Consider the following 27,229-nt stretch of genomic DNA (forward strand, 5'->3'; position numbering starts at 1 on the left):
AATCCCTGCTCTAAATTAGGCAGAGTGGAGATCTGAACACCTGGGTCTCCAACATCTCAAGTGAGTGCTCTAACTGCTGAGCGATCAGAAATAACTAGGAACCACCCCAGTGGTTTGAGCATTGGCCTATTAAACCCAGGGTTGTGAGTTCAATCCTTAAGGGGGACATTTATGGATCTGGGGCAAAAATCTGTCTAGGGATTGGTCCCCCTTTGAGCAGGGGGTTGGACTAGATGACCTCCTGAGGTCCCTTCCAACCCTGATATTCTATGAAGTAGAAACAAAATGGGGTAACTTAGTTTGTACAGCACCTCACACGGTGGGGTCCTGGTCCATGACTAGGGCAACTGAGAACCGTAGTAATACAAATAAATAAATGATATAAGAACAGTATTGTGAGCCGTCATGTTTATCATCTCTAAAGGAGCCCAACTCACATCAGTTCAGTCTACAGGTTATACAGGCAGATCTTTCTAGTTCCAGCTGAGATTTCTCTGTGCCTTATATGATCCATCATCAGCAATACGGACATAACTGACCATTGTGTTGGCAGTAGAATAGGAGTCCTCAAGGGCCTTTGCCATTGCTCTTAATTTTATGTGGAAGGCACTCAGATTGCAGTGATGAGTGGTAGTATCAAATTGACAGAGAGTCAGATCGAGAGAGAGAGGAGCCAGCTAATTCTCCCATCCTTTAGAAGAAGTGAAAACAAATGCAGTCTGGTAAGATGTACAGCAAACCAGGAAGGGATCCCTACGATGTAAGCCTTGCAGGGCAGGGCGACAGGTGACTGGGATGTGGATGGTCGTGCCTAGTGGTTGGAGCAAGAGTCAGGCCTAGAGGGTAGAATGGGAGTCAGCAGCCAGGAACCACAACCCAATTTCAGAGCCAGAGTCAGAGGCCATGTGCCAGAGCAAAGGGTCAGAGACCAAATGCCAGAGCCAGAATCAGAGACTGGAGCCAAGGGTCAGAGCAAGAGGTCAGATGTCAGGACTTAGAGCCAAGGGTCAGAACCGGGTTACCTGCAGTGAGGCAAGGCTGGGAACAAGCAGGCACTGGAGCTATCAGACGAACGCTTTGAGCAGCCCTGAACAACAAGAACAACTGCTGGGCTTATGAGCCAGTCTGTGGCTGACCCTTTCAACCAGTCAGGCAGTGTAGCCAATCAGGCAACCTGCTACAGGCCAGCTGTGCCCATTGGGGGTCATGGACACTGGCTCCGCTGCAGGCTCCGATTTCTGACACAGGGTTCTGTCTACTTAAATTCTTCTAAGACACCATGAACACGTGTAACACTGCATGAATGAACAGAGCCTGTCATCATGCTACTGGTGGGATGCAGAGAGATACTGAATGTATTTAGCAGAACTGGGCTAACTATTCATCACGAATACGATACCCAGTGTATTTTCCCTGTTTGTGAACTTACTCTTTCTGGCCCCAATATATTCATTATTTGCAAAGTATTTGCTCAATAATGCATAGCAGAGCCCAGAGGGCATCCAAGTTCCACTGAGTGAGGTGTATCCAAACCCCCAAGGCAGAACCAAGCCCAATGAACCCAGTAAAGCACATATGTTCATAATCTGAACATCTTAACCGTCTATTGTGAGTGATGTCTCAGGTAGGCTGAACTTGGTAGAGTTTGGGAGAGTATCACTACTTTTATATTTTTCAAATTCTGCCCTGGCTTATACAATCAAATTTCAGCCTCTGGGACGTTTGCAAAATAAGTATGGGTATTCATTGGGTCACGCTTTATGAAAAGTTTATATATATAAACGCATGATATGTTTCTAAAAAGTTTAATAAATGATTAATACAAGTTATAAGCATGTTAGAGGGACAAGTAGTATGGTGCGATTATTAGTTGTGAATGATTGGTCCTCATTACATCCTTTCTGCTTCCTGGTTGGATTACTGAAACAGCTTAAGCAGGACAATAATTAATAACAAGTAGCAAGTGCTGCTGTTCACACACAAATACCCTTGTCCACACACAAATGCTGGTGCTTGTTCTAGAAACAGCCATTCCCCAAACAAGAAAACCTTGTTTGCACTAATGTTCATGAACAGCGGGATGGCACGAGACACAAATGTGACCGAACCAAACAGCTACTCATTCAGAATTCCAGAGAACTTCTGGGCTCTGTTTTACAGCATTCAACCAGCCCTACTGGTTAGCCTCCAGAAAACTGCAGAATGATTTTCTGCTGCCCAGAAACCTCTCCCTCAGCAATGAGAAGTGGCATCCGCTGGGCTCCAAGACCGTTCCGGGACAGATCAGTAATAAACAGCTCACTAATCTTTGTGGGATTCTAGCAGTATAAGACTTCTGTGTGCATGGCAATATTTCCCTTTCAGTCACTTTCTGATGGGACTTAAACCAATATTTGAAATATGAAACATTGCACCCTAATGATAAAGAAAGTGAATGCCTTTGCCTCTTTTCCCACAGGCGGGATCCCAGTTTCATAATCTGGTATAATTTATCTTTGATTTGAAACTGATGATGAATTTTCTGAAATACCTCACTGAAGAGACGTTATAGAGTGTTTTCTCACAAGTACGCCCCGAAACCTTAAACCATCTTTCTCTGTGGTTCAACATGTTCTAGTTATTGACAGCCATAAATTCGGGGACCTGCTTCATGTGTCAGCTGCTCTAGATATTTATTTTCTCTCAAGACCATTTTTCTTTTATATAAAAAATGTGGCAGTGATTCATAGATTAATGTGCTCTGTCTTACGTTGATAAGAACACTGATCCATTGCAAGACAGTTGTTAACAGAAATGGACTCAAGCTGCAAAATTTAGACCCTGCTCCAGATTTTGTACACTTCAAAGGTCTGGGTGTGTTCAGATCTCAGGTTTGGAATGAGGTTTGACGTCTGTGGGTTTTGATCCAACACCATGTCTAGTTTCAACATAAAATAGCCCAGTTTGACTTACAAATGATCCCAGGTTCATTCAAAATAAGGCCTAAGATTTCATTGAAAGTCTTTTGATTAATCCTGGGCTCAGTTCTAAGTGAAACATTTCACACAGCTCTGCTACAAAGAAAGTTGGTTCCCCTGCCACTCCCCAAACTCCATGATTAGTGTAAGCAATGGGAGGGATAACTAGATAACTATAGAAGTTAGAGAAAGAAAAGATCTACGGGGCTATTCACTCCATCCACCTGTCAGCCAGTGCAGTATTGTTCTCTACAGTATATAATGAAATCCAATATTCAGCGCAGTAGAACTTGGGCTATAAACCTCCCATTTTACATGATCAAAACTTGTTCTGATTCACAGGACACTGAGGTACCCGTCTTTTTCTACGTGAGCCAGAAAAGTCCCTCCCCCCTTTTTATATTGAAAATTAATGATCCAATTTAGAAAAAAGATTCCTCATGAATTCTGCACTTAACGGAGTTTTATGAAAATTAGATTCTTTAAAAGCACCGTACATCATGGGATGGTTTTATTTCCCTTTTCCCCCCCTTTCTTTCTGCTTTGCCTTGTTAATTTCACTAGACTCTCAAAGTTAGCAGCACAATTAGCAAATATGTCTTGGGTTAAGGGTTTGGGAATGAGCTCATGTAATGCAATCTAAAATAACAAGAGGGAACACAGAATGCAGGCCTTACTTGTCAAGGGAGCTGCAAGTGTGCCTGTCTCCTCCATGCACTTTTAAACGTAGCCAGCAGATCTGAAAAACTATCTGCCAAAAAAACTTCAGGCTGGAGTTCTCTCAGTTTGTAGCTGGAAAGGGGGTGTGATGTGCTTGGTCATCAGGATGGACTGTGTGTGATGGAGGGGTGTGAGGTAAAGGAGAGGATGCCCTGGCTGCAGTGTGATTATAACACCTCCTGTCTGTTGCTCCATGGAGCGCTGCTGGCAGCACCGCTGAAGGGAAACATTTTTCTTGTTCTAGTGGCCAGAAAAGAGGCCAAAAAGTGAGTGAGAGTGGGTAGGTGCGGAGGAGATGGGAAACAGGCGGAGGGACTTCATTGAAATTCCTTTTAGTTACATTCACTTTCAAGTTCCTTCAAAAAATCAGGCTTGAAGGAAATAGCGAGATCTCCTGAAAGTTAAAGTGTAGAAGGAATAAAATATTAAGATGCCTTTGGGACCCTACTTATCAAATAAACCTTGTTTGGGATATTTCCAAATGAATGTTATACACCTTTGTGTAGTAAATGCAAACTACATATATATATTTCCTGTAGATAACAGCAACTGGTTTTTGCTTCTTTCTCCTCATCTCTGTCACTAGGCACTATCTCTCAGTTACATGCCGGGCTGGAATGGGGCCACCGTATTGAGAAGATATTAAAAGTGTTCTCTTTGAAAGGAAAACTGAAAAAAAAAAGGGGGTCTGGATTAGCTACTGCAAACCCTGAGGGGAACAGCAATGATCTGGAAACGCACTGTGGGGATTTTATACCTATTTCCTTTGCTAATTTAACATAGAAACTGTGCTGCTATAGCAAAGCCTCTATTACATGGTACTTTACATATCCGAGTTCTGAGACACGGGGCTTCTTCTGCAGAAGCAGCGACTAACAACTGTGAAAATTATTTTGTATATACACAGTCAGCTGATAATACTACTTACCACATGCTACACCTACAAGTCTACACTGCAGCCCATCTCTGTCCTCCTCCCACCTGCCTCTGAGTCAACACCAACCTTGCCCTGTCTGTGAACAAAGGGTATCGCTTTACTGGGCTCCCTTCAAAAGTCATCACCTCCTTCCTGCCTTACCACCTTGGCCCTTTGCAGCCTCAACCAATGTCAGTTCCAGTGGATTCTCTTCTTCCACACTCACAATCCCTGCTGTTACTGGACTCATGACAATAGCCCTTGCTTGATCCCTTCCTCACTTGCTAATTACTAGAATCATAGAATCATAGAATATCAGGGTTGGAAGGGACCTCAGGAGGTCATCTAGTTCCACCCCCTTCTCAAAGCAGGCCCAACCGCAACTAAATCATCCATCTTCAACCTGAGGAGTATATGAAACCTTGCATCCCAGCTTGGAAAAGGTAGATGTGGTCTGCCATGCAGCATCGCTTGGATAAGGTACCTTTTCTGGAACTCTGTGAGCTCTCTAGAACATGGACCTCCAGTCCTGGCTATAACTTTCTGTTCCACCAGGCAATATGAAAAGCTAGTTACCGAAAAGTATCAGAAAATCAGACAGATCTTTTCTAAGATCTGCATTACCTAAGCATCTTCTGGTCTGCTCCAGCAGGCCATTGCAGAATTGTTCTGTGCACTAACTGGGTGCTAGGGAATTACCATGGTTCTGGAGAGAGAAGCCATTATAAAACGAATGTCTCCCAATGCCCAGATGTGTATTTCCCCTGTAGTCTCTTCCCTTCTGCAATATGATGCCCATGTACTGGCAGGATATATGTATATAATGTATTTAGTGTCTGTTACAGTAGCATTTCTTTCTACTGAATCCCTCTGGACCAGCTACACAATACACAGTGTATTACATCACCATCAACAATGGTGTTCCTTGAGTAAACAGACTGTGGCCCTGGCCAAAAAAGACACACATCTTGTGTTTATACAGGTTCAGGTGCCTATGAGTGGGAATGTTGCAGTTGTGTAAGCGTGCACAGCAATACTACACAACAGGCCAGGACAGGGAGTGAAGAGGATTATGGTATTTAACGAGGACTGAGATAGGCAGAATGTAATTATCCAGACTAGAATCTAGCCAGGATAGCACTCTTAACTAAAGGGGTCTTGAATGGCTACAAGTGGTCAGGACTTCAGTTTTTATGTCTCATTCGAAAGACAGCACCCCCTGCAGCACATATCTTATAACCTCCTACTGGGGTCTTGGTTCATGTCTGGCTCAGCAGAAATAATATTTCTGTGGAGTGACTAACACCATTTCCCACCGCACTCTGGATACACACACAGGGTACATGTTATCTGGCTAAGGTGTTGCCACTCACTTACCAGTACTCAGACTCCAGTAGCACAGAATTTACGTGGCGTGAGTAGGAAGGCCCAAGCACTCCGCTGTGCCTGATGGAAATGTGAACAGTACTGATGGTGCTCAGTCATTAGTAGTAAAGGGATCCTGCAGTGCCTCCATGAAAGCACAAACAGCAGCTATACACAGGTCACGCTGAGATTTTTCAAAACAAAAAAGGTGGAATCAAAAACCCAAGAGACTTGGCAATAGAGCTCAACGTCTCTGTTGTTAATGTTGCTTGGGAGTGTTGGCATTACACCGAGTCCTACCTGCCCAAAGAGAGGAGCGCTTACACCACAGCAGCTCCCACATGAGCTGTAATTGTCTAGAGCAGATAAGAGGGGCTTAGTGAACCATTAAGCCGGGCGGCTTGATCATCGTCAATTTCCCAAGAGACAAGTTCATCCGTTACAGTCCTGTGGCATTTCAATAAATAAGTCAAATAACACAGGGGTGGGAGTCTACATTCCAAGAGCCCTTTGCATCAAATAAATCTGTTGTAGCTGCCTTCAACTTCAATCCTGCAGAGACTACAGATCCCAGCAGACATTATTCCATTTGATCCCAAACAGCCCTCGGCATGGATCAAGGTTTGAGATGGGTCAGAACCAAAACCCTGGATCTGACCAACCATGAACTTGCAGGCAGTTTGGTGCTGGATCCAAACTGTGCCCATCTATCATCCAGTTGGAGTGCTGCATGCTGGGATCTGTAGTTCCCATTGGCTGTTCCAGTACATTAAAGACTTGGGCAGCTGTGGACCATATTGCCGGTTTCCATGGGTGGCATTAGCCCAGTGAGTGGCACTTCAACCATCCCCGATAGTAAATGCCACCTGCACAGAGATGTTTACGCTCACATCACTGCTTCTATGCACCAGCTGAAAACAAAAGTACAATTAAAATCTGACTTGTGAGTCTTTACCTGTCTTGTGTCCCGTGTGATCCCACTTTTTCATTCTTCATGCAGAAGTCAGGTGAGCTCTGCAGGTAAATCAGCTCTGTCTCTTTAACTGGCCTGATGTCAATATCCTTTGGTACTAATTGCTTGCGTGTGCCCATGGGTCGGTGTACCACCTTTGTGGCTGACAAGTACTTGTTTTTGAGGTCCTGTGCGATGTCTCTCAGTTCTTGAAGACCCTTCCAGCAGGTCTTGATAGAACAGGAACCAGAAACTCCATGACACTTACATTTCATTTCAAGAGAGGCTTTCAGGGCCTATGGAAAAAACAACCACAATGAGTTATGAAGTGGCCTTCTCTTTACTTAAATCTCCCACAGAATTGCTAAGAAATTCATGTCTTAACTGGATTGCAGTAAAGAGTATTCACTACTCTGGTTTCTGCACAACCAGGTTAAAGTACCTACTGTGCAAAGTGAAACACAGCTCACAGCTTGAAGATTGCTGTCAGCCTGGATATTATTTTTACTATGGCACCTGTTAAGGCAGCACACAGAGCGGTGCCACAGTTTTCTATCATATTCCCACAGTGCTGGACACATCCTTTAAACTCCTGAGGAGCTGGAAGTTGAAGTAATTTGCAAATAAATAATCAATATGAAATTTGTGCCTTCCACATATTTATACATTTGATAATGTAGATTTCAAAGCTTAGATTTATCCAACTCCATGTGCAATGACCATATCTCCACATTAGCTGTAATACAGAACTGCTATACTATGCATTATATCGTTTCCTTTGATTTTGCAGTTTGCATAATTCCCAGAAGGCAACAGGAAAGATTCTCTGGGGGTGGGAATCAACAGAGCCGTGTCCCTTTACACCAGACAAGAATTTGCCAAAGGGGCTTAACCTTTAGAATTGAGACATTAAGGAGCGAATAGAAAGAGAGATGTGGTGCAGTGCTGTGAACTCCGCATACAGTGACTCCCTGTGTGGCCATGGACGAGTCTCTCAGGAGCAAATTTTAGGAGACTGGCACTAGCGGGAGTAGCTGGGCCAGCCATTCGGGAAACATGCAGGGGAGGGAGAGAAGATGTTTCTCCCCCAGCCACAGTGGGTATGTCTACACTGGGGCTCTGACTCAGGTTTGAGCCCAAGCCTCATTCTTGTCCACAAACAAATCAGTCTTGGGTCAGCCAGCACTTGGGACCCGGGTTCTAGGACCCTGGCAGGGGAGTGGGTCCGAGCCCGAGTGCCACCGTGACTCGGGTCCACAGACTCGAGTCAGAAGGTCTGCATAGTGCAATGTGGATGCACTGTATGGCTGGGAAACCTGGGGCCGCCATGGTAAGCCCAGGTTTACAATGCAGTGTGGATGTTCGAGAGCGGGCTCGTAAACGAGTCCACGGGTGCGGGTCCCACAGACCCAGGTTTATAATACAGTGTAGACGTGCCCTGAATGGTTACGGAGGTGCGCCACACAGACTGTCCCAGCACAGTGGCTGGAGCAGCCTCCAGAGCCGCCCACAGGGGAGAGAGAGGACAGGAGAATCTGAGTAATGGCAGATCTACCAGCTTTGCCCCTGCCTATCCCCCACCCACTGAGCCCTGCAGCACAGGGAGCCCGGGAGGAGCTGAGCTCCACCCCGCGAAAAGTGGGGGTGCACCCTCGAAGCAGCCAGGCATCCAGCCTCCTCTCGAGCAGTGGAATCCACTGGAAGAGAACTTCTGCAGCCACAGTGACTGGAGCCGGGTTTCCCCTCCAATCTCTCTGAAACCATTTCTCCATTTGCGGAGGGCTGTTGAGGGGATTCGTTTGTTAACATCTGCAAAGCGCCACCTTCATGGTATTGGTTACTTTGCAAGTTAATTTTATTGGAGAAAACTAATCCCTGGGCTCACTCAGGCCTGGTCTACACTAGGAAATTAGGTCGGTATAACTCCGCTGCTCGGGGGTGTGTGAAAAATCGACACCCCTAGGCGATGCAGCTACGTGAACCTAAGCCCCAGGTGGACGGGAGAAAGCTACTGCCTCTCGGGGAGGTGGGGTACCTATTTGGTGGTGTCTGGCGCCGCTGCGGCTTAAGTGTAGACAAGCCTTTAGACACTGCACTCATCACTGACACAACAATTTAAAAGCATCCGCCCTACTGACTCAGCGTACAGCGAGTACTCCTTACCAGTTACATGGCATTTTACATGGGCAAAGTACTTCACAGACATTAACCAATTAGTTCACACAACACATCCTGGGGAAAACATCATCCTCACATTACGGATGATGAAACTGAGAAAGGGAAGTGGCCTGGCCAAGGTCACACAGTGAGTCAGTGGCAGAGCCAGGATTAGCTCTCAGGACCTCCTGACACCCAGCCTGTACTCGTGCTTCCCAACCCATCTGTCATCCAAATGAAGAAACCGAGGCAGAAAGGTTAGGTGATGCACCAGGCTCACAAAGGGAGAGGAAGGATACTTCAGTGGGAGAGGAAGGATGGTCCAATCATTAGGACACTACTCTGGGACTTGGGAGAGCTGGACTGAAAACCCTGCTCTGCCACAGACTTCCTATGTGACCTTGGGCAAGTCACTTAGTCTCTCTGTGCCTCAGTTTCCCAGCTGGACAATGGGGAGAACAGCACTGCCCTATCTCCCAGGGTGTTGTGAGGATAAATTCATTAAAGATTGTGAGGCGCTCCGACACTGTGGTAACAGGGGCCACATAAGTACCTTATACAGACAGTCCAGGCCAGAACTGAGACTTCAGGAGTTCCCGGTGCCCAGCCTAGGATACATGCCCACGCCTTTCTCTCTGCTGCTCATGCCCATGAGTACTTAAAGGAATTTACATTTCTAGAGACTGAATTATATCGTCAATGCTTATACAGGCCACTGGGTAAAGGCCTGCTTCCGTAGCTAGCTGGTAGAGACACTGAACTTTCACAAAGCCATCAACGACTACAGAGGATTGTACAATGACAGTAGCTCTCTTTGGTTTGTTACCTGTCTCCCTACTTCACTGTTGTGCAGATGCATCAGCTTATGGGCTTGTGATCCTGATTTTTTCATCTTCATGGGAGCATCTGAAAATTTGGACCCCATGACAAGACCATAGTTGAGGTTGTCAGCACATCCTCCCCATCGATACCCAGGTCCAGGTGTCTCACCTGGGATGGGACCGCAGGAGCAGCCAGGGAGGTCCCCGGTGGTGCAGGCCCTGGCGATGGTGTGGCTGATGGCTGCAGCAGAGAGGGCATACACAAATGCTGACTCCCTTGTACCTGCAAGACAGAAGAACTGCAACTCAGCCACCGATGCCAACGTGCTGGGTACCTTCCAAAGAGAGGCCTGCACAGCCCCTGCCTCAGAGAAGACACGTCTCAAACACGCAGAGTAGAGAAGCGCGGCTGGAATCTTTTCTGCCGCGCAACCCAAACTTGGTGCTACACAGGAGTACCTTGGAGCTTCGGTTTTATGAGCGAGCGACCCAAGCAGCACAGGAGGAGGTAGGCTGGCCTGAGGGTGCGTGTCACAGGGGGTGTGGGAGGGATATGGGTGAGGCCAGCGCAAGGTTTGGTCTGGCCCTATGTGAGAGTGTTACTCCAGTGATGAGTGCAGGATAAGCATGTGTGCAGACTAGGAAAGAGATGCAGTTCCTTCCCTGCATATAACGAGGGCCCCAGCCCCTCTGCATAGCACGATAAAACTTGCCTCGACCCACACACCTCTGACTCACTTCTCCCTGAGCCCTGCAAAGCCAGCGCCGACGGTTACCTCTCTCCAAATCCAGCAGGTAGTTGGGTGCCAGCTCAATGGAGGAGCAGTTCCACCGCATGTCGGCGAAAGTTCTGCGGCATGTCTTTATCACTTCCCGGGCGGCCTGGATGATGGTTTGCATGAGCTCCAGGTTGCTGCGGCACAGTTGCACTTGGGACACGACCAGGCCTTCTAGCTGCTTGCAGTGCTGGGTCTGATTCAGAGCAAGGACGGAGGGAGTCTTGGACAAAGCTCTGGGAACAAAAACACCGCCAAAGCCATTAGAAAGTTAACCTTCCATTTGGCATTAGTTTCTCCTCTGCCAGGCTGCCCAAGAACCATCTGCAAACACTTTGCCTTTGACACACCGTACCCTCCCACTCCTTTTTAACTAAGGAAAACATTTCAATCCACCCAAAGGCTCTCAGAATGCCACATGGATCGAACAACATAGAGGCTTTGGGAATTCTTTTGGGCATGCCTACCCTGCAGCTAGGAGCGAGCTTCTGTAGAGGGGCTCACACTAGCCAGCCAAGCTCAAGCCAACCCTACCTCCTGTATCTGAGCTCAGGTGGCTAGCCTGAGCCTCCGCTGGTGCTGCAGTGTCCACACAGCTATGTTCCGTGTGCTAGTGCAAGGATCTCCCAAACACTTGGAAAATGACCCACCAGCTCCATAACGGATAGCTAGATCTTCCTTTGGCTTTAAGCAAGCAAGCTACATAGGCACCATCAGTGTTCTGCATTCAGAATCCATCTCACACACCCGCAAAGGATTATGCTAAATGTCCAAGTATGTAATTACAGGGGGGGAAATCCGCTGCTTAGCCTAGAAAAAAACCTATCGAGTTTCCAAAACAGATGCTTCACCATTGAATTAAAGCAAACCGCTCCACCAGTGTAATTACCATTAGGCTTAGATAAGTTAGTGTCAATATCTTCAAAAATCCGGTGCAACAGCAAAATGACAGTAATGGAAAGGCAGCATCCTGGAGAAAGTTGAGAGCTAGTCCAAAAACACCAGCGCAAACATTACCATGAAGCAACATAGAAGGCAACAATACACCATAGACCACTGGCCCACCTACTCTGGTAGCCTACCTCCAGCAGTTGCCAACATTTGATGCATCAAGTGAAAGGAAAACAAGGGAACTGATTATGCCGTGCAGCATCTTTGGGCATGTGATTCATCCCTAGCCACCCACAGGTGGTCAGCTGAAGAACAGAACATGGCTGCCTTTGTATCTTTATGATCTACCTAGTGCAGCTGTAAATATTCTTCCTGATCATGAAACTAGCTTATAACTCACTGCGTCATTAACCGGTGAACAATCCTGCACAGGCTGGCGATATGCTGCCGTAAACCATATTTCCTTCTATCCGTATTTAGCGTGCTGCCTTTCAGTTTCATTCTACACCACCCTGTCCTCCTAGGTGAGTTTTGTTGATTCATGGGCACATTTATTTTATTTACTGCTACCGCAGGTAAGTGATTCACAACTTAAACAAAAAACCCAAAACAGATTTCGAGATGGGCCCAAACCACAACACTTGCTCTTTGCTCCCCACTCTCACGCCCACCCTTGGGGAATTCATATCCGCATTTGAATCTCACGGAACTGGCCCTTACCGCGACTATGAGATGAACCGAACCCGAAAACCCAAACAATGTCTTAAATTCCCTGTTTGTCACAAACTTCCTGTGCGTCCTGGGGCTGGGAGTTTAGTTTTCCTGTCTTCCAGTTCCCTAGTTGTGGAGAATAGCAGTGCCCCACCTCACAGGGATGTTGTGCAGATAAATACATTAAAGAATGTGAGGAGCTCAGATACTATTGCAAGGAAGGCCAGATAAGTTCCCATGGTTGATAGATAGCATTCTGCATCACTTGAAACGTCTGCCTGCTTTTCAAGGGTAAGCCCTAAGCAGAGTGCTTTGCAGAAATCCCTGGTCAGTTTTCACCATGCTCTTCATTATCAGGTTTTGTCTATAACATCCCTATATGCAGCTCTGGAAAATAATCTCATTGCTCCTCACGAGCTGGCAGGAGGAGGAGGAATTTCCTGTTACCTGAGCATCATACTGAGTGATATGGAACTAGGTAACCATGGGTTGACACAACTGATATGGCCTGGCAGCTGGGAAGATAATGCATCACCTCATTATAAGCATATGAACTACTTATAAGGAGGAACTGCCCTGTCTGAAGACTGGCACAGGTAGATCCAGAGTTAAAGTCAATTAGAGCTGCAGGTGCTTAGTAACTTGGAAAATCAGGCCCTTGGGACCAGATCCATCAGCAAAAGATCTGCCACTTGGCGTCTAAAGTTTGGCATCCAAAACCCTTGAAAATTTGACAATCAACAACTCTCAGGAACTGACTCAAAAGCTAGTTAGGCAAGAGGCCAAAACTAGTGTGAGATTCAGGTCACACCTAATCATAAATACAACAAAGGTGATGGCTGCTTGGGAAGCAGTATATTCCAAGCAGCAAAATAAACAAACATATTGGGTACATCTACACTGTGAAAAAACTCCGTGGCAGCGAGTCTCAGAGCCCAGGTCAACTGACTTGGGCTCGCGGGGCTGGTGGTTCGGGGCTAAAAATAGCAGTGTAGACATTCCTGCTCAGGCTGAAGATCCTCCAAAGATCCTCTGAGATCCTCCCCCTCACTCCAGCCCAAGTGGGAACATCTACACTGCTATTTCTAGCCCCATAGCACAAGCCCTACAAGCCTGAGTCAGTTGACTTGGGCTCTGAGACTCGTTGCCTTGTGGGTTTGTTTGGTTTTGGGGTGGGGGGCGGTGTTGTTTGGGGTTTTTTTGCAATGTAGACGTACCCAGTAAGTCTGATCAAGTAAAAGAGTTCTGCCTAGGCTTGCAGAACTAGACTGTCCCAACTGCCCTCGAGAGACTGGGCATGGAAGGTTGGATTCATTTAGAGAGAAAACAGGTGCGTCTGAAATGCTGAAGTTCAGGTTGGGACAATTTAGAACGGATTTGATCTGTTGCTTGATATGGCTGGGAAAACAGGACCACGGAGACATGAAAGGAGCCTGCTGAAATATGGCATGGCTCCAGATAAAGTGGGATTATCACCAGCAGGGAAGAAGCCACATGAGTGAGTATTATGCAACAATGTGGAATAAAGCAAGATGTTTATATGGAAAGGAAGCTAGAGCATTTCAGGGACCCAGCCAGCAGAAATTGAGGTCACTTAGAGGAAGAAATGTTGCAGCCCAGGAGAGGCCCATCAGAAGATGAAGGGAAAACAAAGGAAAGATGGCTGGAAAGCATCACAGGTTATGTCAGTGCTAATGGTGCAGTGGAAGGGAGTGATATGAATAGAGGGGCTCATAGTGAAATGTGGTACCACAGCACTTGCTGATATTGATGGTGAATTTTAAGGATAAAATGTTTCAAAGTGACTGTGCAGTCATAAGAAACTAGGAAGAGTGGAAGGATTTGCAATAAGGCAAAGAGAAAGGGATGCATTATAAATCCAAAGAGAGGAATTCAGGAATTGGAGGCAATCGCTGTTTCTTGTTGAGTAAGTCGCGCTCTAGGGAGCCGACCATGAATAAAACACAGGATGCAGAAATCTATTTTGTGACCATCTCTCATGCTTGAGCTTCATGCCTTAGCTTACGAGAATTTATAATTGGAAACATCTCTGCGTGTCAGGAGGAAAACAAAGAGAGTAATGGAGATGGAAAAGAAAACTCATATTTATTGGAGACACTTGCAAAGAATGAAATACATATTTATAAATCACGTAGATTAGGGATGCAAGAGACACGTTAGGTCATCTAGTGCAATGGTTCTCAACCTTTCTGGGCTCAGGATCCATTTGTAAATGTTTATGGCCTGTTGCAACCCAGTAAACAGCCTGGGGGTGGAGGCCATGGGGTGGCTTCGGTTGGCGTCTACCCCCCCGCCCCCGGGGGGGTTGGGCCATGCCTGGCACTCACCCCACTCTGGCAGCTCCTGCAGTTCCTGTGCTGTGGGGCTGGCTGGGCATGGCTCTCTGCTTCAGGTGTTGCAACCTCTGGGGTTGCAGCCCTGCTCAGGTTTGGCCCCGCCCCTGACTGGACCAAATTTGTGTGAGTGCAGTTGTGACCTGGCCCATGGGGTTGCCGTGCCACTCACTCAAATTTGGCCTGTCATGATGATGGCTGGGCCAGACCTGAGTGGTGCTGGGACCCCAGAGACTGCAGGGTGCAGGGAGGCGAGCGCAGCAGCCAGCCCCATGGGACAGGAGCCGCCACACAACCCTTTGAAACATTCTGGCGACCCCATTTTGGGTCCCGATCCAAGGGTTGAGAAACCCTGATCTAGTGCGTGTCTCGGACATTGCAGGTTTGGTTGATCTCTATTGCGCAGCCACAAGTGGTTTGTCCCCAACCAATCTAATTTTAAATAACTCCAGAAATGATGCATCAGCGCGCTATTTCATAGCATAACTGACATTTTATGCTCCCTATCCTGCTCGTTTACAATGACAGTTGGTGTCATTGGTGGAAAGGCCGGCTGTGCCTTAGACGGATGCTTGTTTGCCATGTTGTTGTAGCTGTGTCGGTCCCAGCATATTAGAGAGACAACGTGGGTGAGGCAATATCTTTCATTGGACCAACTCCTGCTGGTGAGAGAAACAAGCTTTCGAGCTACACAGAGCTCCTCTTTGGGTGACACATATTACCTCACACCCCTGGTCTCTTTAGAAGGACACTTTGAGGTAAGGGAGACCTAAAGAAATAAAACCCACCTTACCTGGCCCTACGAGGAGCCCCCACTGCATAGGGGGAGTCTTTGATGGCAGGGAGTCTCCATAGGAACTCCTCCTCCACCCCCACCCCAGCTGCTGGCAGAGGGAGAATGCCTAGAGAAAGGGGGCATGGAGGGGATTTCCCTGCACCCCATGTAATCCCAGAGGTTGCAACAGACTCTTGTGGGCAGGTGGCCCAGATTAACACAGCCTTTAGGATGCTGGCGTTCACACCAGGGGATGGCCCGAGAATCGGAGGGGCACAAGATTGCGACACAGCCACTATTACCCCCCATTCTCCCACATGGACTTGCACAGAGACTCCAGAGCATGGGGTGTTATCGGATGTTTTCTTTCATAAATGTCACTTTTTACAATTTCATAATTCTAGCTGCCCTTCCCTTTACTACCCTAAACAATCCTTCATTCTCCAGGATGCTGAGGAGGACTGAGGATTTGGGTTTTTTTATTCAACCCTTCCCTTTAAGTAAACAGGTTTCAAACCAAATTTATTCAGCCTTAAATAAAACATACTAAGGCTTTCAGTTGAAGTTATGGCTACTGACAGAAAACCATAAACATAATTACAGGGGAAATATGATGCATGCTCAGATCATGACATTTGTTTATTCTTTTAATTATCTTGGACAGTTTTAATAAATTCATTTTAAAATATGAATAAACTACAGTATTTAATACTTTGGGAAGCATGGGCACAATCCGTCATCCTCTGGCACTACTTGCATGACAAAGAGCAACGCACATGAGTAAGGTTTTTTCAGGATCAGGCTCTATATACAGTACAAAATCTCCATCCCTCCTTTGTTGAAGGTTGTTGCACAATCCCCCCACACACCCCTCCACTCCCGTCCTCACACCTCTGGTCTAATTTTGTTTAAATCTTTTTATTTTAACTGGATTTCGGGAAGATTAAGGTTGGTGGTTTTGTTTTTTTAGAGTCCTCTTAAGCATGGCAAAGAGGAGGTTCTGGGTTTGGTTTAAATCAGCAGCCCCAGTATAGTTTCAGCACAGCCATGTCTTCCTGGATTGTAGGAATGGGGGAATGCTCTCCAGGGAGAACCTGCGGGGAAAGGAGGAATGGAATATCCTTTCACATACTTTCGGATATTTTAGAGCCCCGTGGATACCTGGGCAGCTAAACAAAATTGGACAAAGCCACACTGGCCCTTCTCTGCAATAGATCCACCAAATCACAGCTGGCAGTAACTTCAGAAGGGATTTGGATTTGAAGCCGATGGACTTGTGCTTGCAGTGGCAAACTTGGTTCCAGGTTGGAAAGCACTTCTTATTGTAAGGTTTCACTTTAGGGTTTTTCTTCGTTTTATTTTTTACTCTATAAATGCCACTTGTCTGTCTGAAAAAGCTTTGGTATTCATTTACCCATTGCAACAATGTGCCGAGGGACACGGTGGCTTCTCCTTCACTTACAGGCTTTAAGTCAAGACCAGAGATGTTGCCAAAAGACGTACTATATAGCTCAGCCTCAAACACAAATTACGGGCTTGATTCAGAGATTACTGGGTGAGGTTGTTTGGCCTATGTGATGCAGGCGGTCAGGCTAAATGATCACAACAGTCCCTTCTGGCCTTTAAATCTATGAACCCTTTGTTCCTTCGGGTTAAACGTTTTAAGTGATAGCCAGTGCAAAATCACCAGCCCTCCTTTGCTGAAGTTTGTTGCACCCTTCACCCCTCTCCCACACACACTCCCAGTGTAATTTTATTTAAATCTTTCTATCTTAACTGAATTTCAGGAAGATTAAGGTTGGTGGTTCTGTTTTTTAGAGTTCTAAGCACGGCAAAGAGGAGGTTCCGAGGGCTAGCTCTCTGGCTTTGGTTTAAATCGACAGCCCAGTTGCAGTTGCAGGGCTAAAAAGGGAAGAGCAAACGTCAAAGCAAAACTCCCTCCGAGGGCCCGATCCTGTCGTTTTCCCCCCATGCAACTCACTCGTTGGCATCAACGGTCCTGATTCTCCCTTCGCGTATACCACAGCAGAGCTACTGCTGATTTACATCAGTGGGAGGAGAGAGTCAGGCCCACTGAGAGGAAGAACAAAGTTCTTTTTTCCCCCCCTTCTCTCTTGAAAGAAATGTTCATCTGAAAATCCTGGAAGGTGATTAAACTAACCTGTTTGCAGCAGATGAAAAGGGCCCGATTCTGCAGTCCTTACTTGTACTCAGTCTGGGGTGAAATCCTCGCCCCACTGAAACCAATGGGAGTTTTGCCACTGACTTTGATGGGGGCCGGATTTTACCCTGAGAGTTGTACAGGAGTGAGGAGTGCAGAATCAGGCCCAAGGCACCAACATTTTAAATAACTAAAACGTGGGATACCAGGGAGCTTGAGTCAGAGATAAATTAGTCAGAGATAACAGGAGAGTGTGAAAACAGGTCTTTGTAAGAGAAAACCTCAGAGAACTTGGGAAGTCGCAATGCCAACAAAACACATCTTTGTGTCACAACAACTCCATTTACTGTGTGGCAATCAGTCTCCCGAGTGAACAGGTTGTCAAGAGCCTATTTAAACATCACACCCATTAAGAAGAAAATATGGTTGGGCCTGAATCTGCAGCTGTTTTGTAAGCCCTGATTTCAGCGCAAGTGTCACATGCAAAATGAACGCAGGATTGGGCCTCTATACTAGTTCTTTCATTAGGGTGAAATTCACCCCTCGGCAGAGGCACAACAGAAAGGCTAGACACCACTTAATTCTCACACAAGGGTGAATGTTCTAATTCGGAAACGTGGGTGATATGTTTTGCTGCTTTCAGCAGACTCAGTGCACCTTGTTCAATGCATTTGCGAGCGTTACCTGTCTTAAGCCTGTGCAATGCAACATGTGCAGTTGCACAGAGCGCCCTCTAGTGCTCCCCTCACTTGTCACAGTCATGAACAAGTAGCTTGCCTGCAAATTGGTGCCCCCTAGGCAACTTTCACACTGCCCTGGAAAAATTGGAAGGCTTGATCACAAATCACGTCAATAAAGCCCTGGTGCAGGATGGCCCCTTGCAACTCTGCTCTCGCAGATCGTTCATATATTTAGGGCTTCTATGCTACGTTTGTACATCTGTAAATTAAAAAAAAAATAATAATAAAGGAAAATGCAGTAGAACATGAAAGGTAGCTATTTATTTTAAATTATTCTAAGTATATGTATGGGGACTGTGGGCCAGATACTCAGCAAGACAATGCACACAGCTTCTCTGATGATATCTTATTTTGCAAAAAAAAAAACAAAAAAAACCCCAAAAAACAACAACCTTCCCTCAGTCTAAAGAATCTATCGGGAAAAACAAATTCATCAAACAAAAATTCCCCTATGGGTGTATTAGAGAGACAAGGTGGGTGAGGTAATATCTTTTAATGGACCAACTTCTGTGGGCGAGAGAGACAAGCTAACAGCTCTGTGTAAGCCTGAAAGCTTGTCTCTCTCACTAACAGAAGTTGGTCCAATGAAAGATATTACCTCCCCCACCTTCTCTCCCTAATATCCTGGGACCGACACAGCTACAACAACACTGCATACAACCTGTGGGTTTATAACAGTTTCTGAAAAGGCTGCACCGTAATTAAAGATCTGATCCTGTAAACACCCATGCTGGTGTAAATAGCTTTACACACACGAGTAATCCTCTTCAGGTCAATGGGACTCCTCCCAAGCACAAAGTTTCTCATGCAAGTAACTGTTCTGCAAGGTCCAGGCTTTATACATATAGGACCAGATCCTCAGCTGGTGTAAAATGGCAGAACCCCAAGTCAGTGGACCTGTGCTGATATATGCCATCTGAGTATCTGGCCCACAGTACCCATAAATATAATTAGAATAATTTAAAATAAATAGCTACCTTTCATGTTCTACTGCATTTTCCTCTTTCTTTCTTTTTTTAATTTACAGATGTACAAACGTAGCATAGAAGCTCTAAATAGTTTATCACAAAGCTTTGATTCCCCCCCCCTTACATCACGTTTTAAATCAAAATGCACAATCACAATCAACTCCAAGTAATTTAGGGCTCAGCCCTGCAGTCACTGGAAAGGAAGGAAATCCCACTGGCTTCACTGGGAGTGGCCCTTTAGGTCTAAAACAATTCTCATTGACACCAGTGTAAATCAGGAGTGACTCCATGGAGTTACACCAGCATAACTGAGCACAAATTGCCCCATCCTGGGATTGGGAATGGCTGAGCCATTACACACATTGAATCTATTTCCCCAAGTTAAGTATCCTCACACCTTCTTGTCAAACTGTCTGAAATGGTCCATCTTGATTATCACTACAAACGTTTTTTTTCTCCTGCTGATAATTGCTCATAATTAATTACATGCATCCAACAAAGTGGGCATTCACCCACGAAAGCTTATGCTCCAATACATCTGTTAGTCTTAAAGGTGCCACAGGGCTCTCTGTTGCTTTTTACAGATCCAGACTAACACGGCTACCCCTCTGATACTTGACATAATTAATTAGCCTCTTAGAGTTGGTAGGGCAACTCCCACCTTTTCATGTTCTCTGTATGAGTATATATATCTCCTTACTATATGTTCCATTCTATGCATCCGATGAAGAGGGCTGTAGCCCATGAAAGCTTATGCTCAAATAAATTTGTTAGTCTCCGAGGTGCCACAAGTACTCCTGTTCTTTTTTGGGGGGAGGGGGGGTGAAGAAGGAGAGTGAAAATAACTTAAATAAAAAAATTAGTTCTTTCTAAAATCGCAGCTGGCTGCCCTCCACTTATGAAAAGTGCACTCAGACAGTTAGTGCAGATTTCCACCGGGTTTCGAACAGGTGTGACTGGCGCACAGCAGGGCATCTGGAGGTAGTTCATACTTCAAATGTCACTTTAATCTTAACTTTCATCTTCCGTACTAAAATTCAGATAGGGGGACACATTTGGCGGGGAAAGGCCATTCCTTAGATTGATTTTTTTCCTCCCACAAAAACTAAAAGTTTAATAACATAAATGCTGAAAGCCTTTTTTTTTTTTTTGGCAGAGCTATTTCAGACCCCTCAAGCCTTCCTGGTGTGTTGATCTGATTACAGTGCTGCAACTGAACTTCCCTGAAACCAACCTAAATCTTGCCTTTCGGAGGGCTGATTTCAGCACTCGCTCCACACTCTTTTCTCAGGCAACACTCCCAATGCAATTGTTGAGTGTATTGCTTTGGGCTTTGCTTTAGCAGATCACTTAACATTAAGCACATAAGGATTACCATTGACAGTCAAAGCTTAAAGTTAAGGACGTGCTTAAGTGGTTAATCAGGGCCTCAATAAGCAGTGAGCCAGTCGTACTGCATAGATAAGTGACGTTTGATACTATTAAAACCTAATTTTCAATATTAATATGTATTATTGCACCCTGAATTTTAGTTGCATTACAATCATGCCTAAGGCCCCCCTGGGACTGGGGCCCCATTGTGCTAGCCTGTGTGCATACATGTAGCAAGAGTCAGTCTCTTCACTGCATCCGAAGAAGTGGGTTGTAGCCCACGAAAGCTTATGCTCTAATAAATTTGTTAGTCTCTAAGGTGCCACAAGTACTCCTGTTCTTTTTGCGGATACAGACTAACACGGCTGCTACTCTGAAACCTCTCTTCACTGAAGAGCTTACAGTCTAGACAAGACAAAAGGATGGGAGAAAGAAAGGATTATTAGCCCCATTTTACAGGTGTGGAACTGAGGCACAGAAACTAACTGAGTTGCCTGTGGCAGAGCCAAGAATTGAACGCTGATCTCTTGAGTCCCCATCCAGTGCTGTAACCACAAACACCCAGCCTCAAACATCTTATGTTCTGAATACAGACTATTTACCTGGCAACAATTTCATTGCATTTCATTTTACATTTTATTTTACAAAAGATCATTCGGGACTAACCTGCATCATTTAATCTCTGCATGGCCTTACATTCTATAAAAACAAGAGATCATTCACCAGCCACATAGAGGGTGAAACCAGATGACTGTTCTAGCGGTTTGTTTGTTTGTTTTGTGATAATCAGCTAATTGATTGTTTATTTAAGTGGAGAAATATGTCAATGATCTTTTGCTGTTTGCACACTGAGCCAGGCTATTACACTGGGGCGAAACCCAATCCAGACTTTACAGCTCTAGCCGGTTTACAGTCAGTACTCTGCTCTCAAAATCCTAAGGGTAAAGGGTTCACAAAAACATGTTATCTGTCAGCTATTCCTTTGGCTAGAGATTGGCAGCATTATCTTAACAGCCTGCCCTATCACGCCTAGTTTGTGCTCCGCCTGATACAGTGCCTTGTGGGAAAGTGTTCGGTAGAAGTTGACATTAAATGCTTCATTAAGTGGGTCAGGCTAGTCCAATTCTTCCTTTGATGTAAATGAGGGGAGAGCTGGGCTCAAAGGATGTACATTTTAGAAATAAAGCATATACATATTGTTGTAGTAGATCTGATCCTGCATTCCTTGAAATCAGGTTTCAGAGTAGCAGCCGTGTTAGTCTGTATCCGCAAAAAGAACAGGAGTACTTGTGGCACCTTAGAGACTAACAAATTTATTAGAGCATAAGCTTTCGTGGGCTACAGCCCACTTCTTCGGATGCATATAGAGTCCTTGAAATCAGTGAGACTTTTGGTGCCCTAAGGAATGCAGGATCAGTCTTGAAATGTTTTTCCAGTGTGTCCAAAGCCAATAGTGCTCTACTTGAAGCTATGACTGTAATACAACAGCAAATATGACAAGCTTTTTAAAAAATAACGTGTTGCTCGTAAAAATGTAGAGAGAGAGAGATACTTACAGCCATTTTATTCCAGAGCAAATCCCAGTCTGTAAAATGAAAGACAGAAATATTGCAAGACTGAGCTTCATTTTTCCACAGCCACCCACTTTCAGAAGGAAATCAACTCTTAAAAGGGGATCTTCCCAATTTTCTGAACAATGTATTTCCTTCAGTTTAGATGTGGTTCCTTCGTGGAGCACAGCAACCTGAAATCAGGGAGAAAGCACAAAGAGATGGTTAACACTCAAGTGTTGTGAATCCTGGTGACAGAGAAATTTATCATCCAAATTGCAAAGGAGTGGTTTATGAATCATGAAAAAGTTCAGATTCCCTTCCCCCCAATTCTTGATAGAACCTTTACAGTCAACAGACAGACAACACGTATGGCTTGAATTATGACTTGAGTTATAGTCTGATTGTATGTTTCTGGTTAACCCGGCATATGGCAAGACTTCATTCCCTGTTTCAATTCCTCTCCCCACCCCAGGTTCTGTAAATCTGCTTGGGGAGGGAAGAAATACAAATCTCAGGTCTCTGTTTTAGCTAATCCTCTTCATAGATAGATAGATAGATAGATAGATAGATAGATAGATAGATAGATAGATAGATAGATAGATAGATATTTCTGAAAAAAGACACATTAAACATACATGTGTTGACTAACGGAGGTGCTCTTGCTCTGCACATGTTTCCGTCTGTCTGATCTGTTACAAACAACTGTGTTTTGTTCCTTCCCTCCTGCTTTCATTCTCACCTCATTAACTTTGCTTCTCGCTTCTTCCAAATACACGAGCAGCTGGAACGCAAGGAAGAGCCCGCCACTCTGGCCCCACACTAAACATTACAATCAAAATGGTCTCAAAGAAGCGTCCGGCAGCAAACAGAAGATCTCAAGGATCCTCCTTTCTTTGCTTTTTATTAAACAAACAAGGCACATGACTCCTAAATTCTCACGAGTCCCCCCTTTCCCAGACAGGGGCTAGCCCTGCTCCCTGTAACAACGGGAGTAATAAAGCAATCGGGATGTTCTCCCATCACTCGTTCTAGACAACAGTGAGGGTCTTCTTTTCTTCTTAACCTCCAGTGGTTTTTCTCAAGTGTGCCAGATTCTGCTCCTCTTAAAGTCAACGGGCAAGGTTTCAAAAGTGGCTAGTGAATTTGGATGCCCAAATTAGGCCCTTCATACACATTAGAGGGGGATCTGGTTTTCAGTAATTACTGAGCACTAGTGCACTTTCTCATCAGGCCTCTTGAAGGTGTCTCAAGTCAGCCACCCCCCAAACTGGACGAGCCGGTATCACCAGTCACTTCGGAAAACCTTGGCCAATGGCATTCAATAGAATAGGAGGAAGGATCATGTCCTTCATGTTGATAATTCAATGCCTGCCTGACCCCCAGGTCTGGGGCTGCCTGAAGCTCTCTTCCAAACTGCGCTCTTTGAAGGGTCAACTCTTTAATCCCCTTGGAGAGGACTCCACTTTGGAAACCCGTTTAAACGTGCGAGTTCCCCCCTCCCCCCCCCGGGAACTTTGGGTTTTCCTTCAGGGTGTCCCCATTGGTGTAAGAACCCGGTCCCTGAAACACTGTTGTCGGGAAAGTGACATTGTACCACTAGATCAGGATTTCACCCGCCTCGATTTTTATTCCCTTTCTTATTAAGTGGCAAGCAGCGGTCGCGCCGCTTCTGCGGAGAGGCGTGCTCCCTGGTCTCCTGCGTCTGCACGGCGAGAGATTTATTCCGGGGTCTTTTATCTTTCTTTCAAAACAAGGACACACTTGAAGCCTTCACCCTTGAATCCTGACCGTGCATTGGGCGGTCTGGGGGCTATTTCAGACCCCTTATCTGTCTCTCCCGAAGTTGCTTCACAGCACAGACTTCAGTGTGACATTTCTTACCGCGTCCCTGAAAGGGAGGGAGCGATCTAACCCGGCTTTGCAGAATTCCCCCAGCCCAGACCGGACACTGTCCGAACCAGAACTCCGGTCCAGCCTGTATCATTACCACCGGATTTCCAGCCTCTAGCTCCGGAACAGGTTAAATTTACAAATTCAGGAGAAACTGGCAAGGGGGGAAACAGTTATTCAAGCCGTCAAACGTGTTGTTTACAAGGGCGAAGAGCCCGAGGTCACAGATCAAGCCAGCAGCAGGGGGCTTGTTGTCTAAACCCGACCTGTTTTATCCTAAAAGTCCTGCTTTGCTTTGCCCGTGTATGTTTCAGACCAGCTGCCTTGGGCAGCCGCTTCCTCGGTTGCGTACGTCCGCGCTGAAGAAAATTCGCTCAACAGAAAACCGATAATGATGATAACAACTAACACCACAAACCCCTCACGTACCTTTTCCTCTCCCTAAAACTCACATCACAGCTTGTCCGCCAAGAGGGAAAGAGAAACATCCCGGGTCATTCTTAATCGTCCCATTCATTCCAACCCAGGGACCGGGCTTCAAATTCCAGGGCGTGTGATTGTGTGTCACGTATGCTACAGCACAGATCCTCTACATTACAGCCGAGCTGATCGCTATGTGATGTGTACACACACACACACGTTAAAGGTAAACACGCTGCAAAGCGATGAACCAGCTAGGCAAGGGGTGGGGATGTGTGTATAATAATGATGGCTTTGCTCTGTATTTTCCATCTCCATTGACAACCCCTTAACAATTCGGGTTTGTGGAACACATTAACAACCCCCCGCCTTGCACCCAGGCAAACACACACCCGCCCGTCCCTTGTTAATGGCACCTGAACATTGGCAGCAAACTTTCACCAACATGTCCCAGGCTCTGAATCTCTTCTTTCTTTTCGCAGCGCTCATCACCCCAGACGGGATCCCAGCTAGACCATCCTATGCCCAGCTCGGGGCTGGTTAGAGCTTTGGGAAGTTAGAGGGTTTTTCTCCCCTAGCTCTGACACTGTTGCGTCCTTCGTGGGAACATTTCTTAAGTCCTCGCCTTCTGAGGACGCCAAACCTGCGTCTCCCGGGCAGCAGTGAAAAATAATCCACTCGGGGATCTGGTTCCCTCTGACCCTCTGCCCCTGACCAGGTTTAACGGTGAGGGATTAGACAGGAATCAATCGATACCCACCAGCAAGAATCCCCTTCCTTACCTTTCCCGGCAAAGCTGCACCAGCTCCCCTTCGCCTTGACCCCTTCTCCCAGCAAACACAAAGTTTTGCAGCAGCAGACAAAATACTGTAGATACAGATCCCAACACTGGAGGTCAGCCGGAGGTAAAAGCGGTTAAACTCCGCTAAGGGTGGACAGAGAAGGGGAGGGGAAGGGAAGAGCGACAAAAGTGAAAGGCTGCGTGAAGATGCAGCGGATAATGTGTGTTTGTCTGTGTGTGTGTGTGTGTGTCATGAGCACATTGCCAGCTGCGCGTCTGCCTCTGCCCTCTCTGCCTTAAGAACCTGCTTATATGGGGTCCCAGTGGCTTTGATCTGTGGAGTGATGTCAGACTGTATTAGCATAACAAAGCACTCCGGATTTACTGCTTAAAACAGGACAAATGACTGTTTGATCTATTCAGAAAAAAGAACGTGTATTTTCCAGTGTTCTCAGCAATCATCCCCCCCAAACGCACACTCCTTTCCCCCTCCTGGTAAATAAAAGATTAAGACCAGACGGCAGGTAGTTTCAGGATCTTGAAAACAGAGAAGGGACTTTAAAGTTCCTTGTAAGGGAGTTCTGTAGGGCTGATCCCACTTCATTTTCTCAGCAAGGCAAATCAGACCAACATGGAAATGTTTACTTTATAAAAGCATCCTAGTCATCTGCCTGGAAAGCCCTACAAAACAAGGACTAAGTACAACATTATGGTAAAGATAGGAGTGTTGGGGGACTGGCAAAACAAGAGTTACTAGCATAAGTTTCAGCTAAAGTCAGGAGGAAAGAAATGAATGAGCCTCTCAATTATGATTGGGAATTAGGTTCTGACTAGTTTGACTATTGTGTTTCCAAAGTCTCTCTTTTCTCCAGATTTCTGCACATGTATTGCACCAAACAGTAGCCCTGCTCAATGCAATTTGTCACAGAAAAGTCATAGTACAATTGCTACTCCAGTGATACAATCATTCCTAATAATAAACAGTTCATTATACATTTGAAGTTCAATTTAAAGAAAACCCACAACACATTTTAGTTTGAATTGTCATAGTTTCCCTGAGATTAAAGGGTCGATTTCCCAACGGAAAGATTGGGTGTATGGAGCTGGTAACTTCCTTTATTTTTATTCCGATCTACTTGTTCTAATGAATTGTTTATCTATTTGTTTTTCATATAACCTAGGTGATGCACAAAATGATAAAGCTCACACAATATTTTAGTGGTATATACTTTGCAGTAGTATTTTTTGCATTGAAAATTAACTGCCTCTACAAATATATGTTCTAAGAACTACAAAGAAATAATACTAAGATTGCTATTACATTATTATAATGAATAGTTAATGATTAGCAACAATAACTAGTTAATATTTTAACCGGAAACCTTAAATGTTACCTTTACAAAGGGTGACCAGTGTTTACTTGTCTTTACGGCTGACTTCCCAAATAAAACCAAACCACATTTTTCATTTGGTTGTTCTGAACAGGTCTGTTAACTGGATTTCCTGTTCTGATAAAGCTAAGAAGTTGCAATTTGACAGCTGGAATAAAAAGCATATTATGTGCCCTGCTTTATTGAATCATACTGTCAACCTTTAGCTTTCATGATGCTCCGCTTATTTGATCTTTCTTTAATCAATGGCAAGTTCAATTTTTTTTTACATCAGGTTCTTTTTCTTTCAAGATAGTCTCAGCAAATGAGGGTTTAAGATTACTGCGTACTTCAAACGGGCCTCAAGTGCCTCCAGAACAGGACAAATCTGGATTTAGGAACCCCCATGTCTGCCATGAATTCAGAACAAATTGGTACAAAAAGGCTCTCAACCGTTGTAATATCCATGCCCTTTTGCTCAATCAGTCTAATTGTGCGTTCCAGGTGAATGAGGAGGGGTAGGAATACTTAACAACACATTGCATGGGGTCTTAGGACCAAAAGTTTGAGTTTTAAAGTA

General features: G+C 45.4%; 1 protein-coding gene across 3 annotated transcripts in view; it reads right to left on the reverse strand.

Annotated features, from left to right (window-relative positions):
* The window catches only part of WNT11 (Wnt family member 11), a 31,806-nt gene extending 6,187 nt beyond the window's left edge, over positions 1 to 25,619 (reverse strand). The window contains exons 1-5 of one of the 3 annotated variants that reach the window (XM_024205021.3): positions 25,281 to 25,619; positions 22,192 to 22,379; positions 10,665 to 10,900; positions 9,894 to 10,171; positions 6,914 to 7,206 (exon numbers count right to left, since the gene is read on the reverse strand). In XM_024205021.3, coding sequence (XP_024060789.1) covers positions 6,914 to 7,206; positions 9,894 to 10,171; positions 10,665 to 10,900; positions 22,192 to 22,262 — 878 coding nt within the window. In that variant the 5' untranslated portion in view covers positions 22,263 to 22,379; positions 25,281 to 25,619. Of the gene's footprint in view, positions 1 to 6,913; positions 7,207 to 9,893; positions 10,172 to 10,664; positions 10,901 to 22,191; positions 22,380 to 22,927; positions 22,942 to 24,507; positions 24,606 to 25,280 lie in introns of those variants that run through there. The other 2 variants (XM_024205029.3, XM_024205038.3) reach the window with 2 other exon arrangements.
* Between the last annotated feature and the right edge of the window lie 1,610 nt (positions 25,620 to 27,229).

The sequence above is a fragment of the Terrapene carolina genome, unplaced genomic scaffold, assembly GCF_002925995.2.
Source record: "Terrapene carolina triunguis isolate 2854851 unplaced genomic scaffold, T_m_triunguis-2.0 Scaffold97, whole genome shotgun sequence".
Taxonomy (NCBI): domain Eukaryota; kingdom Metazoa; phylum Chordata; order Testudines; family Emydidae; genus Terrapene; species Terrapene triunguis.